At 50.9% G+C, this 13987-nt stretch overlaps 1 protein-coding gene across 5 annotated transcripts in view; it reads left to right on the forward strand.

Moving 5' to 3' along the window:
- The window catches only part of Mbp (myelin basic protein), a 102743-nt gene that overhangs the window by 63297 nt on the left and 25459 nt on the right, over nt 1-13987 (forward strand). For all 5 annotated transcript variants that reach the window (XM_055598730.1, XM_055598729.1, XM_055598733.1 and 2 more), the window contains exon 4: nt 9403-9833. In XM_055598730.1, coding sequence (XP_055454705.1) covers nt 9403-9833 — 431 coding nt within the window. The remainder of the gene's footprint in view (nt 1-9402; nt 9834-13987) is intronic.

Consider the following 13987-nt stretch of genomic DNA (forward strand, 5'->3'; position numbering starts at 1 on the left):
AGAAAGAAAGAAAGAAAGAAAGAAAGAAAGAAAGAAAGAAAGAAAGAAAGCAGATATGAATGGGCATAGGTGGGTGGATGGGTGGATGGGTGGGTGGGTGGGTGGGGAGATAAATGGAAAGATGGATGGAGTGGATAAGAGGTAGATGGGTAGATACACATTAGATGAACAGGCCTAGCAATGTTTTGTGGCCTAATGCTGTAATGACTTATCAAAACAAGACTATGCAGGAGCCCAGGTACTCAGATAATTTTGCATATCAGGTAGCCAAGCCTTAAAGACATGAAATCACATGCCAAAGGTGGTGGAACCAAGAATTGAGGACAGCTCTGTCTTATCTGAACCTCTGGCCCACGTGTTCACATTCAGTTGAATTTTCAGCCTCTGTGTACTGAGCACTGGCTCTGCAAGGCGGACAGGATCCAGAAATCCCCTGCAGCTGTGGGCTGCCTGGGCCGCTGCTGTCTGGCGTGGTCACTGCTGTGGACTGCCTGTCCTTACAGAGCCATGTGTCCCTGGCGCCTATGCCAGGAGAAGAAACTGTGGCTGCGGGGCTCCTCTTTATCGCTCACGTTTGCACAGGCTGCATTAGGGCAGCTGGGTGGCAGGCCAGTGCCCTTGCTGTGCAAAGGAAATTCTCACTCAGCAATACTCGGACTGGCCAAGTATGTGGGTTGGCCCGAGGAGTATAGTCCTGCCCTTGCCTGACGCTCTCCCGTTATTGTGGCTCCTTTCTTGGTGTGGGAGGGTCCCTGAGTGAGCTATTTAGAGTACATAAAAACTATATGTTCTGGGCACACAAAAGAGGCATTGGCGTGTGATGGGTGGGCTGACAAGATTCACTTGTGGAAGTGCTTAAAACCATCGCCTCAGGCAGCCTGGCAGGCAGCCACATGCCTTTCATAGATGCAGAATTTCTGTCATAGCAAGTCCACAGGCTTCACCATGGGCCTTTTTGTTTCCTATGCCCTCCCAGGCGACCCTGAGCCCAGCCTGACAGCAGCAGAAGTATTCCATGAACAAGGAAGGTCCTCTCTAGCCTGGCCCACACTTCCAGATTCCTTAGCTCCTCTGCAGGCCTGGGCTGCCTCTCAAGAAGGCCAAGTGGTTAGAGGCCTGTAGGTGTCCTCACTCCCCTCTTCTCAGGTAGGAGCAGGGCTAGATATAGCTGTGTTCCCCAAAGCACACATCCTATAGTTTCCATCAAAGGCTGGGGCTAGTAACTGGCACGCTTAACTATGCCCTGGCTGCAGACCTCTCCGCTTTGTCTGCTGACAGCAGCTGAGAGTACCGCAAAAAGCCCTGCTGCCCAGGCCAGCTGCATCCTTTCAGAGAGAATGGAACCCACAGGTCAGCACCGCAGGAAATCACCTGAAAAGACCGCTTTCCATCCAGCACTCACTCACCCATCCCTGCTCACTGAATGGGAAGGCCCTGAGCCACATGTCTTCTTGGCTAGAGAGCTCTGAGCAGCCTTTCCCAAGCTGGCCAGACTGGCAGGCTCCAGATTTATCCGCTTATCTGTACAGCTGCTGCAGCTAAAATTCCCACAGATTGGAGCAAACAATTGGGCTTTAGAAGGACCCCAGAGGAAACTGTCCTGGCTTATTTCACATCATTGGTGTTCTCTCCCCTCCACAGTAGCCTCCTGTAACTCCCCCCCATCACCACCCACAGTTTTTCTGCAGCTACGAGAAGCAGTGTCCCTCCCCAGTGTTTTGGAAGTGACTAAAATCTTTGGCTAACTTTTCTCTAGCTGAGACTCTCTATCTCCCAAGTATTTCTCACTTATAAAGAAAAGTGCTGGGACCTCAAAATTCCTTCAGCTGCAACCAAGCTGCCACACTCAAGGGCAGGGTGGGGGAGGGGCTGGGTGCAGAGTATCACTGCGCTCACTGTGCTGTGAGGATCAACGAAGAGAGATGGGATTATCTCACAGGAAGGCTTTTTAGCAAGTCACCTGACCAAAAACTTGAACACCAGGTACAGGCTTAAAGCATGAGCTTAAATCTCAGTCAAATAATGGCGCCTTCTCCATGTCGCAGATGCCACAGTAATAGTCTCTCTAATCCTGAGTTAGCAACTAGGGATTGGTCTGAACGGACAGGACAGTGACCTGCTCCGGCATGTGTAGATGGATGGGTCTATTTCAGGCCATACTTTCTGAAGCGACCATAAGCTAGATGCCAAAGTCACTTCCAGGAGAAATCGCCAACGCCATCCAGCTGGAATCCAGCTGTTGAATGTGACCCCGTGATGAGCATAACCCACTGAAGCAGCCGTCACTGTGCAAAGGCTTTGAGGGCCAAAGGCGGCCCATCCTGCCCGAAGTCTTCCATGTGGTGTTCCACATGCGTTTTGCCTGGGTCCCAGGTTTCCCTCCAGTGTGTTTGTGCACGGAGCCATGTGGCAGAATCGGCATTCCCAGAAGGAAGGGAAACGCACACCCACCTACCACATCCTTAGCTTTTGACGTCGTCCCCTGGGAACCCAGCACCTTATGGCTGCTGTTTACACTTTTTAAACCCCCACGTTTCCCTAGAGAGGAGTCTAGACTGTTGAGGCTGAGAAGATAACTGGAAGAATGTGTGTGGGGGAAGGCAAAGGGCTGTTTGAGGGATTTGATCTCCACGATGAAGCAGGATGGGCCAGAAGAAACACAGGCTGAGCGCCAAACTCTGACGCCTTGTGGACAGCAGTGTTATCTGAGGATGGCGCTGAGACCCTCAGACTGGACTTGAGCTGCTGCTACAGGAGGACCTTAAAATGCCCCGGATGAGCCTGGTGGCACTGCTGTGCCATGTGCAAATACAGGTGCACTGCTGCACGTTTCAACCCAGTGACTCACCGGGGACAGTGTGTGGGCAGGAGGACAAGGTCAGGCTCGGAGGCCACCGTGTGGGCCTCTGCGGACCCCCTAGAAGTGGCACATGGCTGTGTAACGATGTCTATCACTGTCACGCTGCTCTGCAAGTGACAGATCAACTGACACATGTGATTAGAGCACCTGCCAAACCCCGGGACCATGCAATGGTTTGTTTTAGCGGCTCTAATGCTAAATTCATTTTCTGGGTAATTCTGAGCCCGGATGAGTGAGTAAACCCACAAAGCCTTCTGCAGAGCCGCAGAGGACGACACTACTGATGGTGATTTCTCAAGCAAACCCAGTGAGTGGTGGATTTAGAGGCTGTCAACGTTTCAGAGAAGCTCACACTTACAGACGACTCGTTCGCCGGACATGACGATGTATATCTGTAATCCCATCAGTCAGTGTAATAAACGCAAGGTCAATTCAGAACTATGTAGAGAAACTGTCTCAAAAATAAAGGACACAGAGTTGGGGAGATGGCTCAGCTGACAGGGCACTTGCCACACAGGCAGGGAGTTCAGAACCCCAGAGCCCACATAAAGCCTGCACGCGTGTGACCAGCAGCATGTAAGTGCCCAGGGAGAGAGCTGGGAGATGAAGGCAGGAGGATTCCCAAAGCTAGCAAACCTGGGGTAGACAGCAGTCAACGGAAGACCCTATCTTGAGGTGGACAGTGAGAACCTACATTCAAGAGTATCTCTTGATCTCCACACGTGTGCTTTGCACACATGCTATGGCCAACAAACACCCTATGCTCACGTACATAAGTAACTAGTCAGAGTCAGAGGAGCAGTGGGAAGCTAAACGGAGAACAAGGCAGACCCTGAAGTGCTCGCTGAGCACAAAGAGTCAGCTCCACACAAGCACGGCAGACCTGAAGGTGTGTCGGAGGTCTTCCACGGCAGGCTTGGGTTCCAGGATTGTGAGCCGGCACTCACCCGTGGCCCACGTACTGCCCTGTCGGGGAACAAGGGGAAAAGCAGGCAGCTGAGTCCGTCTCCTGTGGAGGATGCAGAGGAGTTGAAAGCACACGTAAGCCAGCAGCCTAGTGTTAGCACACTCCTCTGGCTCACTCAAAACGTGGGTGACAAGATCCTGAAGGACACGGGCTTGACAGCAGCAATGAAGCAAAAACTGCAACTCAGTGTGGGGGGACAGGATGAAGAAGGGGAGGAGGTCAAGGGAGAAGAGGGGAGGAGGGGAGAGGAGATTGGTGGCTCCAGTCACAGAGAAAAGATTCGGAAGGAGAATCACAGGGCACAAAGACCCTACACCTGGAGAATATTGGACAGAAAGACAAGGACATCGAAGATGGACCTCTGTGACCTTTGGCTGGCCAGCTCAGCAGAAGCCTCCCAGAGTCATGACTTCAGATAGCTTTAAATAGTAAATGTCACCCCAAATGTCAGGGCTCTGCAAGTTTCTGTGCTCTAGAGCCACTTAAAACTCCCTGACATCCCTAGACTGCTCACAAGGACACTTCCTTCCACCTCTCAGGTGGCCAGGCTGTCTTCCTGCCTAAGCTTCCTAGGACTTAGCCATAAGATGGGAGAGATTTTAGAAATCCTCTCTGCACCCATAGGACCAGATCTGCATGTGTCACCTAATAGGCCACAGATCTGTTCCGTAGATGAAGTCTGCCTGAAAAGCCTCACTGGCTTTGCTTTGGCTGCGAAGTGTTCCTCTGCTCTTCCCAGCTGCACGGCTGTGTGCTGCAGGTTTAGCGGTCTTTCCACACTTCTTGCAGGAAGGGAGGAGCCGCTGCTGGGACACAGAGGCTTCTCTGTATCTCACAAATAACTGTGTTCAAGGACACAAAGCCCAACTGTTGTAAAAATATTAGTATTCAGATGCTCTTGTGTTTTGTTAATGCTTTAGTTCCTCACAGTATAGCTCCTGTCTTCTCTCCTCCTTTGCATTCATTTCTGTCAGTTCCAGAATTTATAGCGCAACTCCAGAGCCAGGCTACCAGGTGCTCCTGCTGCCCCCTCACCCACCTGTAAGTCAATGCCGCATCCTGCAAACTTCACCTCTCTATCGCTCCCCAGAGTGCCCTGGGTGCCTTCCAAACACTGTACAGCGACGGAATCCAAGTCCTGTGTTAGAAGCAACCGTGTTTCTTGTTATTGAGTCCAGCCAGTGTCCAGGAAAAAGGGCGCCAGCAAACATCCCCTCCCACTTGGCCTTGCCTATCCTCAGTCACCCTGAACTGAGTGGCCTGTTCCCACAGCACCTTCATGATGCCATGCATCATCCAGTAGAGGCCTGGATGAGACCACAGCCATCTGGTTCCCAGAGTCTACCTGGTCCTTTGTCACCACCGAATATGTATACCACAAGGTGGGCCTGTGGCACCCTTTGGAACAAGGTCAGCTCACCAGCTTTACCAACAATGCTCAATGTCGTTTGAGGGCAGTTTATGGACGCACGTGGTTCTGATGAGTCTGGAAGGCTGCGGTGGGGACGTGTTTATGCAAACTTGTGTTAATATTCACAACCAAGGGCATCACCAGCCTCAGGCCTCACATCAGCTCTTCCGGCCCTGCGGTCTGTCACCCATGTGAGCTCAGGCAGCTGTGGGTCGCTGGGTCCTTTCAACTTACCCTAGACACCTGAGGACAGTAACATGCTGGAGTCGGAAGTCTGGTGTTTCCGACCAGGAGATGTTTTATATATGTTCCTTTTCTTCTCCATCATCTTTGGAACCAGGACACCAGCACAGTGACATCCTGGCCCCATCAGCAGTTCCTTCCATGTGAGCACTTAGACACAGCACAAAGGAGGAATTCCGCAGAAGGCCTGGGCTACACTTCTAATGGTGTTTTGTCGACCTGTGGGAGTGCACACACCTGAGTTTAACCCTCACCAAGTCTATCTGTGACTGGCGTGAGTCCCATGTCAGTTACGCTGGCCTCAAAGAGCAGCTGCTCAGAGCAAACGGGCTAGCCCAGCCAGGAGAGCCCACCTACAGAACCATGGTGTTACCCACCAAGATTTTAACAAGTATGAATCCTGAGAAACAGCCCAGACAAGATTTTAGCAAGCATGAATGGCAGAGAGTACTTCCTTAGGGAGTGGAACGCTCCCAGAGTTCACTTAAAAACCCTAGTATGCCTCACTTCTGCACTGGTTTGTTTTCTTGTTGCCAAGACAAAATGTCTGACCACAGCAACTCAAGGAAGAGAGGGTTTACGCTGGCCCACGCCTTGAAGGTACAGCCCAGTACAGTAGGGAAAGCGTGCCACTGAGGGAGAGTCTGTCAGTCACATTGCATTCATAGTCAGGAAGCAGAGAGAAATTCTGCTACTTGGCCTGCTTTCTCCTACATAGTCATGCCAGGCTCCTAGCTGGAGGAATGGCACCACCCACATCTGGGTCTTCCCCCTTCAATTAACCTAACCTAGAGCATCTCTTACCCAAATGCCCACAGGCTTATCTCCTAGGTGATTCTAATTGTCTCCTGGGTGGTTCTAGTTGTTTCCTAGGTGATTTAATTGTTTCCTGGGTGATTGATTCTACTTGTCTCTAGATGATTCTAACTGTCTCTTAGATGATTCTAGTTGTTTCCTAGGTGATTCTAGTTGTCTCCTGAGTGACTTAATTGTCTCCTAGGTGATTGATTCTAATTGTTCTCCTAGGTGATCCTGCTTGTCTCCTAGGTGATTATAATTGTCTCCTTTGTGATCATAGTCATCTCCTAAGTGATTCTGTCAAGTTGATAACTAACTTTAGCCATCACATCTCAATGCAAACAAAGACCCTCCCAGAGACTGTTCAGTGTGAAGCCTTATTGATCTTTTTCTCACTAGTATGTTCATGATTATCCAGCTTGCAGAAGTTGCACAGCAAGGCTGTTGGTCCTTCAGCAGGTCTGATGCCATCTATTTCTGGGAGTTCTGATGCTCAGCTAAGCCCTGTAAGGTGAGCTGAGAAATGGGATGTCGGGAGTGCTCACAAGTAGCACCCTGCCTTGAGACTGATAGTCAGTGCACCAAAGCTGGCTGTGCACACACAGTGTGACTGGGATGAACATACTTCTTGCAGGGTATCTGGGGTTGCTATCCTCACCACCCAGGGAGCTGGCAGGATACCCCTCTCCCCGGAACCCCAAGGACAAAACACCCAGCAGTGACTCAGCAAATGGCATTGCACACGTGTGGCCAACAGACGGGATGGGAGCCTATGGGCTCACCTGCTTCTTCATGGGCTCCATCCTCACTGTGAGGAACTAGGGCTGCCAGTGGTTGTACAGGTCCTGTGGGTGCTTCTGATTGGTCAAGAAGCCTGGGGAGCTCACGATGCCCTGACAGTCACCAGAAAACACCCGAAGGGAAACAGTGTCCCCACCCACAGCCACCTTGTTTCACCCCTCTGGGCCTCTCCCTTCTCTCTGCCTCCTTGGAATATAAACCTGGAGAGTCCATGGCTCTGCCTGTCCCCTCAGCCTGGCACAGGTACCATCACTGCCATGTCTCCATATTCTGAACTCTTGAGCTATCAGTTCCCTTCTCTCATCCATGCTTGGGATAAGCCCTGGACCAGCCGTCCTGCAACTTGGACCTACCTTTCCAAAATCAGCTTTCAACTGACAATGACTCCCCATTCTACCTGCAGGCCTCCTGCCTCCTGGATTCCATCTCCCAGGACCTGGAGCTCTTTCCTGCTCAGGCCTCCAGGGTGTGTCTTTCCTTAGGATCCAGACTGTCCATCAGTAGGGGTCACCTCCCAAGGGCCTTCCTGCCGGCCCCTCACTTGCTGTCTGTCTTTACACAGTCTCCTGATGAGAAAACACATGCAAGGCGGCCTGTGACTGCACTGTGGGATCCAGTAACTCAGCTGTGGAGGGCAGGAATCCAGAATTAAGCTGTTTGAAGTCCACAGGCTTCAAGAGTCCATTCTGTAGCTCCTACATTCAAGTGGTGCCAGCATTTCTTGGTGTCCTGAGGCTGAGGCTGAGGCTACATCACTCAGACTCTCCTTCCACCTTCCACATTCCTGCTCTGGTGGGGCACCCTGCCTCAGTTTCCCTCTCTTACAAGAATCCAGCCATAGGATGGGACCCACCATACTACCTGAGAACTTGTCTTCACTAGCTTTCCTTCTGCAAAGACTCTGTTTCCACTTAAAGTCACAATCACAAGTAGAGGGCCAAGATATGAACATTTTAGTTGGGAGAAAGGCATTTAGTTCTTAGCATACACTTTTCATATGATTTCTCCAACTAAAATGTAAGCTTCATGAGAAAAGGGACCACGTTTTATTCATCACCATAGCTCTAGCATTTACAGAAATGTGTTCCTCCTACTCAATAAGTACTAGATGGTGGGTAGATGGAGGGCTGACAATGCATAGTTGCATGCATGGATACAAGGATGCATAGATTATTGGGCAGTTGGACAAGGTGGGAGTGGATTGAAAATGGATAAACAAGTAAGTAGATGAATATTGTTGAGTAAATATAGCACTCATGGGGTATGGGTGGGTGGATGGATGGATGGGTGGATGGATGGATGGATGGATGGGTGGGTTAGTACATGGATGGGTGGGTGGATGGATGGATGGATGGATAGGTGAGTGGGTGGATGGATGGATAGATGGATGGGTGGGTGGGTACATGGATGGGTAGGTGGATGGATAGGTGGGTGAATGAGTACGTAGATGGATGAATAGAACAGAGAGGCAGAAGATGGATGGATTGATAAGGTGAATAGATGATGGATAGACTGAAAGGAGGGTTGACAGCAAATGGATAGGTGAGTAGCTAGATGGGTGGTACTATAGGAAAGCGTGGTTGACCCAAATTTCTACAGGTAAGTGATAGAGTTGGGAAGGGAAGTTAAATTACATTCATTTAAACCTAACACTGGAAGTTGAGAGAAGAATGGACTCATTTCCAAAACAAAACAAATGTAGTTTTGGTAATACACTGTGAGGCAGTGTGCTCAGTGTGAAGTGTCCAGATCCCACGTGGAGCATTCTGGTTTCTAGGGCTTACAGAAAGGCCAGATCAAAATGCCCTGAGTGAGCAGTTCCAGGAGCTGGAGGCCTCCTGTGGAATCCGGGAGAGAGGAATGCTTGGTGACCTGCTTCCCTGAGGATTAGCTGCAAAGAGATGTGGGAAGTCACTAATGCCACTTTCTGTCAAGCAATGGCTTCACATTTGGGGCTTATGTACTGGTGGCCTTTTAGACAGGAGACATCCCACAAGATACCTAAACTGCGAGGCTCTGGTAAGTGAGCAACTCAGAAGATGTTTTGGCCTGATTGCTATGAGTACTCAGGCCACCGCCCCTGGGTGGTTCTTTTGATGAAGTCAGGAAGATGGCCCCTGAGCCTTCTATCCAAGCAAGCTCAGTCCAGGTTTAACTCCTCCTATTGAAGCCATCCAAGGTGCTATGAGGTTCCTTGGGCCCCCGCACATAGATCTGTGGGTTTTATAGGAGACAGCTAGTTCAAGACCCCAGGAGAAAAAGCAGCTTTGTCCCTTGCTAGGCTGTGCACAGGCCCACATTCATATCTCATTGTTGTTGCAGGGGAGGCAGATGCGATCCAGAACAATGGGACCTCGGCTGAGGACTTGGCGGTGACAGACTCCAAGCACACAGCAGACCCAAAGAATAACTGGCAAGGTTCCCACCCAGCTGACCCAGGGCACCGCCCCCACTTGATCCGCCTCTTTTCCCGAGATGCCCCGGGAAGGGAGGACAACACCTTCAAAGACAGGCCCTCCGAGTCCGACGAGCTTCAGACCATCCAAGAAGACCCCACAGCAGCTCCCGAAGGCCTGGATGTGATGGCGTCCCAGAAGAGACCCTCTCAGCGATCCAAGTACCTGGCCACAGCAAGTACCATGGACCATGCCAGGCATGGTTTCCTCCCAAGGCACAGAGACTCGGGCATCCTTGACTCCATTGGGCGCTTCTTTAGTGGTGACAGGGGCGCACCCAAGCGGGGCTCTGGCAAGGTGAGCTCCGAGGAGTAGAGGAGCTGTGGGTTTAAGTGCAGAAAGGAAGGAGAGGCGGGCAGGTGAACTGGGGCAGTCCCCATCACTGACATATCCCTGTGTCTTGAGATATGGGCCCTGGTCGGACAGTACTAAGCCCAGGGGAGTGGGCTTAGTCACCACTTAGCCTATTTCTACCTGTCTTGCTCCAGTTGTCCTCCTCACGAGGGACTGTGATTAGGATGTCGCTCAGGGATGCAAGGGCCTTCTGCACCCTGGATTTTGGGGCACCTCCGATGTGGCAACGAGACTACCGTCCTTAGGTGCATATGCCGTATGCCTGGGGCTTCAGCGCTTCTGCCTCTGCGCAGTGCTTCTGGTTTCAGTCCTGATTTGTGCTCATTCTCTGCTGGGTTCAGGCTGCTGATTTCTTGCCGTTGTGAAACAATGATCCGATTGAGGCGAAGGAGGTCAAAGCCCTCCACCTCCAGCCAACTTTCCTCTTTGTCTTAAATAATTTGGTGGGGGAGGGAGGGATGAATGACTGTTTGTGAGTCAAAACTGTATTGTTTTGTGATTTCATTAATTTAAATAGAAATTTGGTTTCATGATGTTTTAAAAGCTAATGTTCTGTGGATTAAAATATATCAGAAGGTAAACTGGTGTGGGTGGTCCAGTTTCCAAGGGCAACATCTGGAGTGGGTGTATGCATTAGCCTGTGGATCGGCTTTGCCTAGCAGCCGGTGCCAGGTGGCTGCCACCTTGCAAGCGAGTGGCATTTTCCGTGACCCTGTTGGGTGGCTGGGCAACTTTGGAGAGTGATGTGGATAAGCCCTGGTTTTTTAGTGCCCTCACAGCCTGGGAGATTCCTCTGCCTGTGAGTTGTGTCTGTTCCCAAAGCCTTAGAGGGCTCAAGAGGGTTTGGACTGAAGTGTGGGGCAGAGGCCTCTCTATGGCTCTAGGGCCTTGGGTGGCGCAGGGTTTCTGAAATGCTGTAGTCTCCAGCCACACTTTTGAGAGTGAAAATGACTATGAACTGCTGAAGGTGAGCTCCACGGTGGCTCTCCTGCTCTGTGGCCCCCAGAGCCCTCGATGTCTCAGCAGCAATCTGCCTCTGGCTGGGGTGTCACCACATCTCGCTTGTCACTAACATTCAGTATGTCCTGCTTGCTGACAGACTCCTTCAGGGTCTGTGCCTATAGGCGTTGCCTTCAGCCCTGATTCGTCAGTCCCGGGGCTTGCTACAAGGCTGACTTATACTGCCATAGCTTGTCAAGTACTCTTCTTGAGGAGCTTCAGCTCTAGAGGCTCCTGACTGGCCCCTGAGGTCTCTCTGTGTGACCAAGCTCCCGTACACACACAGCCTTACCGGCCTAGAAACCTTCACCCAGTCCCTGCAGCTGAAGGGAAAGAGCTGAAATTGCAGGAAAGATGAAATAACTGGAGGGCGCGGATCCCAGAGCCAGTTTTGTGGTCCTGGTTCAAGTCACGTGTAGCACCGTGGCTCTCTCAGAGTGCACAAGTGTGTCTCTCCATGCACTGCTTTAAAACCACAAGCTTTTCAAACTTTTAAAAGCAGAAATTCAAAGCTCAGAAGCAGTCCAAATATTGGCAAATATATATTACATATATATCATTTTTTAAATAATTGGGGAGGGGGTGAAACTTGAAGTATCAAATTTTTTTTTGCACTATTACTATGCATTTTCAATATGGAGGATTATTAAAATGAACAACCTTCATATAAAAAAATTCCTTTGGTGTCTGCCCATGTGACCCTTATTTTCTCATCATCGTTAACTTTTTACATTAGCATACAAAAATAGGGTCATGGCTTTTCCATACAGGGTTGGTTTGTGCTGGCCCTCCCTCCCCTGTGCCCTCCTGCAGCTTGTCAGAGCATAGCCAGAGGTGCCCTTCTCTGCTAGAGGACTGTTAGGAGCATTTGTTTCTATTTGTATTTTGATGTTTATAGATGGGGCAAGGAGCCTGTTTTCCTACACTACAAAGCTCCTTAAGAAAGCTGCGAAGAATAGAGCCCAAAGGCTAGCTGGCTTTCGCTTGGGACTAAAGCCAGCATCCTCCTTGTCATTCTAAGACATTGAACATCTGCAGGGTGCTCAGGTGGGAGCAGTCACAGGTGCCACCACCAGCCACATGGAGATGCAGCTATGTGGCCCCTCTGTGTGGGGCGGGGTCTCCAGCTAGGATCCAGCAGACTGAACACCCTCCCTCACCCTGCGAAGGGACTTCTGGTCCTGTTGCCTCCTGCATCTTCCCTCCCCCAGCACGTGGTGCCTCCGTGCCATGCAGAGCCACCACCCCCGGCCCACAGAATGCAGGGACAACACCCAGCCTTTGTGTTCCCTGGGCTGACATTCAGAGGGAGCACATGAAGAACGCCCTGAGAAGGCACATTCTTCTAAGCCCCGCGGTGAAAAGTCCACTGCAGAGAGCGCTCCCCTTTGTTGTGGGAAGAAAGCAAGGCTGTGCTATGGCCTCAAAGGGAAGGAACAGGTTTCCCAGCCCATACAGTGCCCAGTAGTTGGGAGAATGTGAGGAGGTGGCTTTGAGGAAAAGAACAAGGGCACCTGATCTGACCCCATTACCTCTCACCTATTGCCAACCCTCCCAACCTATTGCTAGCCCCCGTCCTAGGGCGGTCCCCAGGCCTGCCAGCCAGCATCTCCAAACACACATCTTAGGAAGATCCCTTCCCACCCAAAGCAAGCTGCGTCTCACAGAGGACCGAGGCTGACCACGCACTGTCACATGAAGACAGCATGCAGCAGTGCCACAGGGAGACAGACAATCTTCCAGTCCTCCAGCAGGGAGGGATGGTCTACCCTAAGCCCCCTCATGGATGGCCTCCATCTTTTTTCTCTTTCTTATCTGAAAGCTCCATTCTAACCTGCCAGTGCAGGCATTTCATCAACCAAATGGCTGCTCTAGCGGTGGGATCAAGTCCATTCCCACCACTCAGTACTACTGGGTGTGATAGGTCTGTAAATTAGCCAGAGCATCTGCTTCCTGATACTTTTCCATGGTAGTCCAACTTTTATTAAATGTATCTCCATTCTACAGTTAAGTTTAGTCTTCACTGTTAACATGGCATCCAAAGGTTGCAGATACACTTGCCATTCCGTGGCAAGGTGACATGAGAGGCCACATGAGGACACACTGGAATAGCCCATGTAATTCTCCCAGGGTTCCAGCAGAGTGCAGCCATCGGAGAGGGAAGTGTTTGTCATTTCCTTCTGCTAATAGAGAGCTCAGGGGCCAGGCAGAAGCAGACAGAGCTCCTCAGAGGGAACTAGGGAGCCGCATTCCACTCTCCACTCCCATCCACTTGGCAAGCGTCTCCCAGAGACTCTCTGGAGAAGGTGCGTCTGTGCTGGGCACACTAGCGTCTGTGTCCAAGTTCACGCTTTTGAGATTCCTCGTATGAACTGCGCTGTGGGGCATCCTCCCTTGGGCGGTCATTGGTCCCTGGTGACTAACTCTGCCTTCCTGCTGCCTTGGTGGTCACAGCCATCCACCTCCACCTGAGTAGGAGCAGTCATCCCGGAGTGTGACGGGCGCTGCACCTTCTGTGGAGGTGGGACGTTTGTACTCGGTTTGTTGTCATGGTGAATCCCTTAGGTGGTTGTACTGCTACAGTTTGTTGTGAACTCCCTCACAATGTGTATCTCTGCCTTTGTATGCACTCATTAAACATTTTAACAGACCAAAGATGGTGTACTAATTGCATGTGGCCTCTTTAAGTCGTGTTTTTATCTTATTAATGGCACTGTGGGACTGGCATTTCCATGGCCTTGGGAAACACCCACAGGTAAGTCTTGGCGCACCAGCTCTTGCCTCCACTGACAATGGCACAGCCCCCAGTCCTCTGTTTCTGCCACAGACACAGGGTGTCTCTCGCCATGGCAGTGTGGCATCTAACTTTCCCCTATCCTGTAGCCACTCCCCCCTCCCCCGTGTTGCTTACAATGCTTAAGGAGTGTCCTATGCATGTCAAGGGATGCAAGGGCACAAAAGAACCGACCCAGGGCACCCAGCAAACAATTACCCAGTATTTTACTGGTGCTGTGATAAAATACCCTGACAGGAGCAACTTAGGAAGGAAAAAAGGAAGGAAGGAAGGAAGGAAGGAAGGAAGGAAGGAAGGAAGGAAG

Source organism: Psammomys obesus, unplaced genomic scaffold (genome assembly GCF_907164565.1).
Source record: "Psammomys obesus unplaced genomic scaffold, mPsaObe1.curated_primary_1811, whole genome shotgun sequence".
Lineage (NCBI taxonomy): Eukaryota > Metazoa > Chordata > Mammalia > Rodentia > Muridae > Psammomys > Psammomys obesus.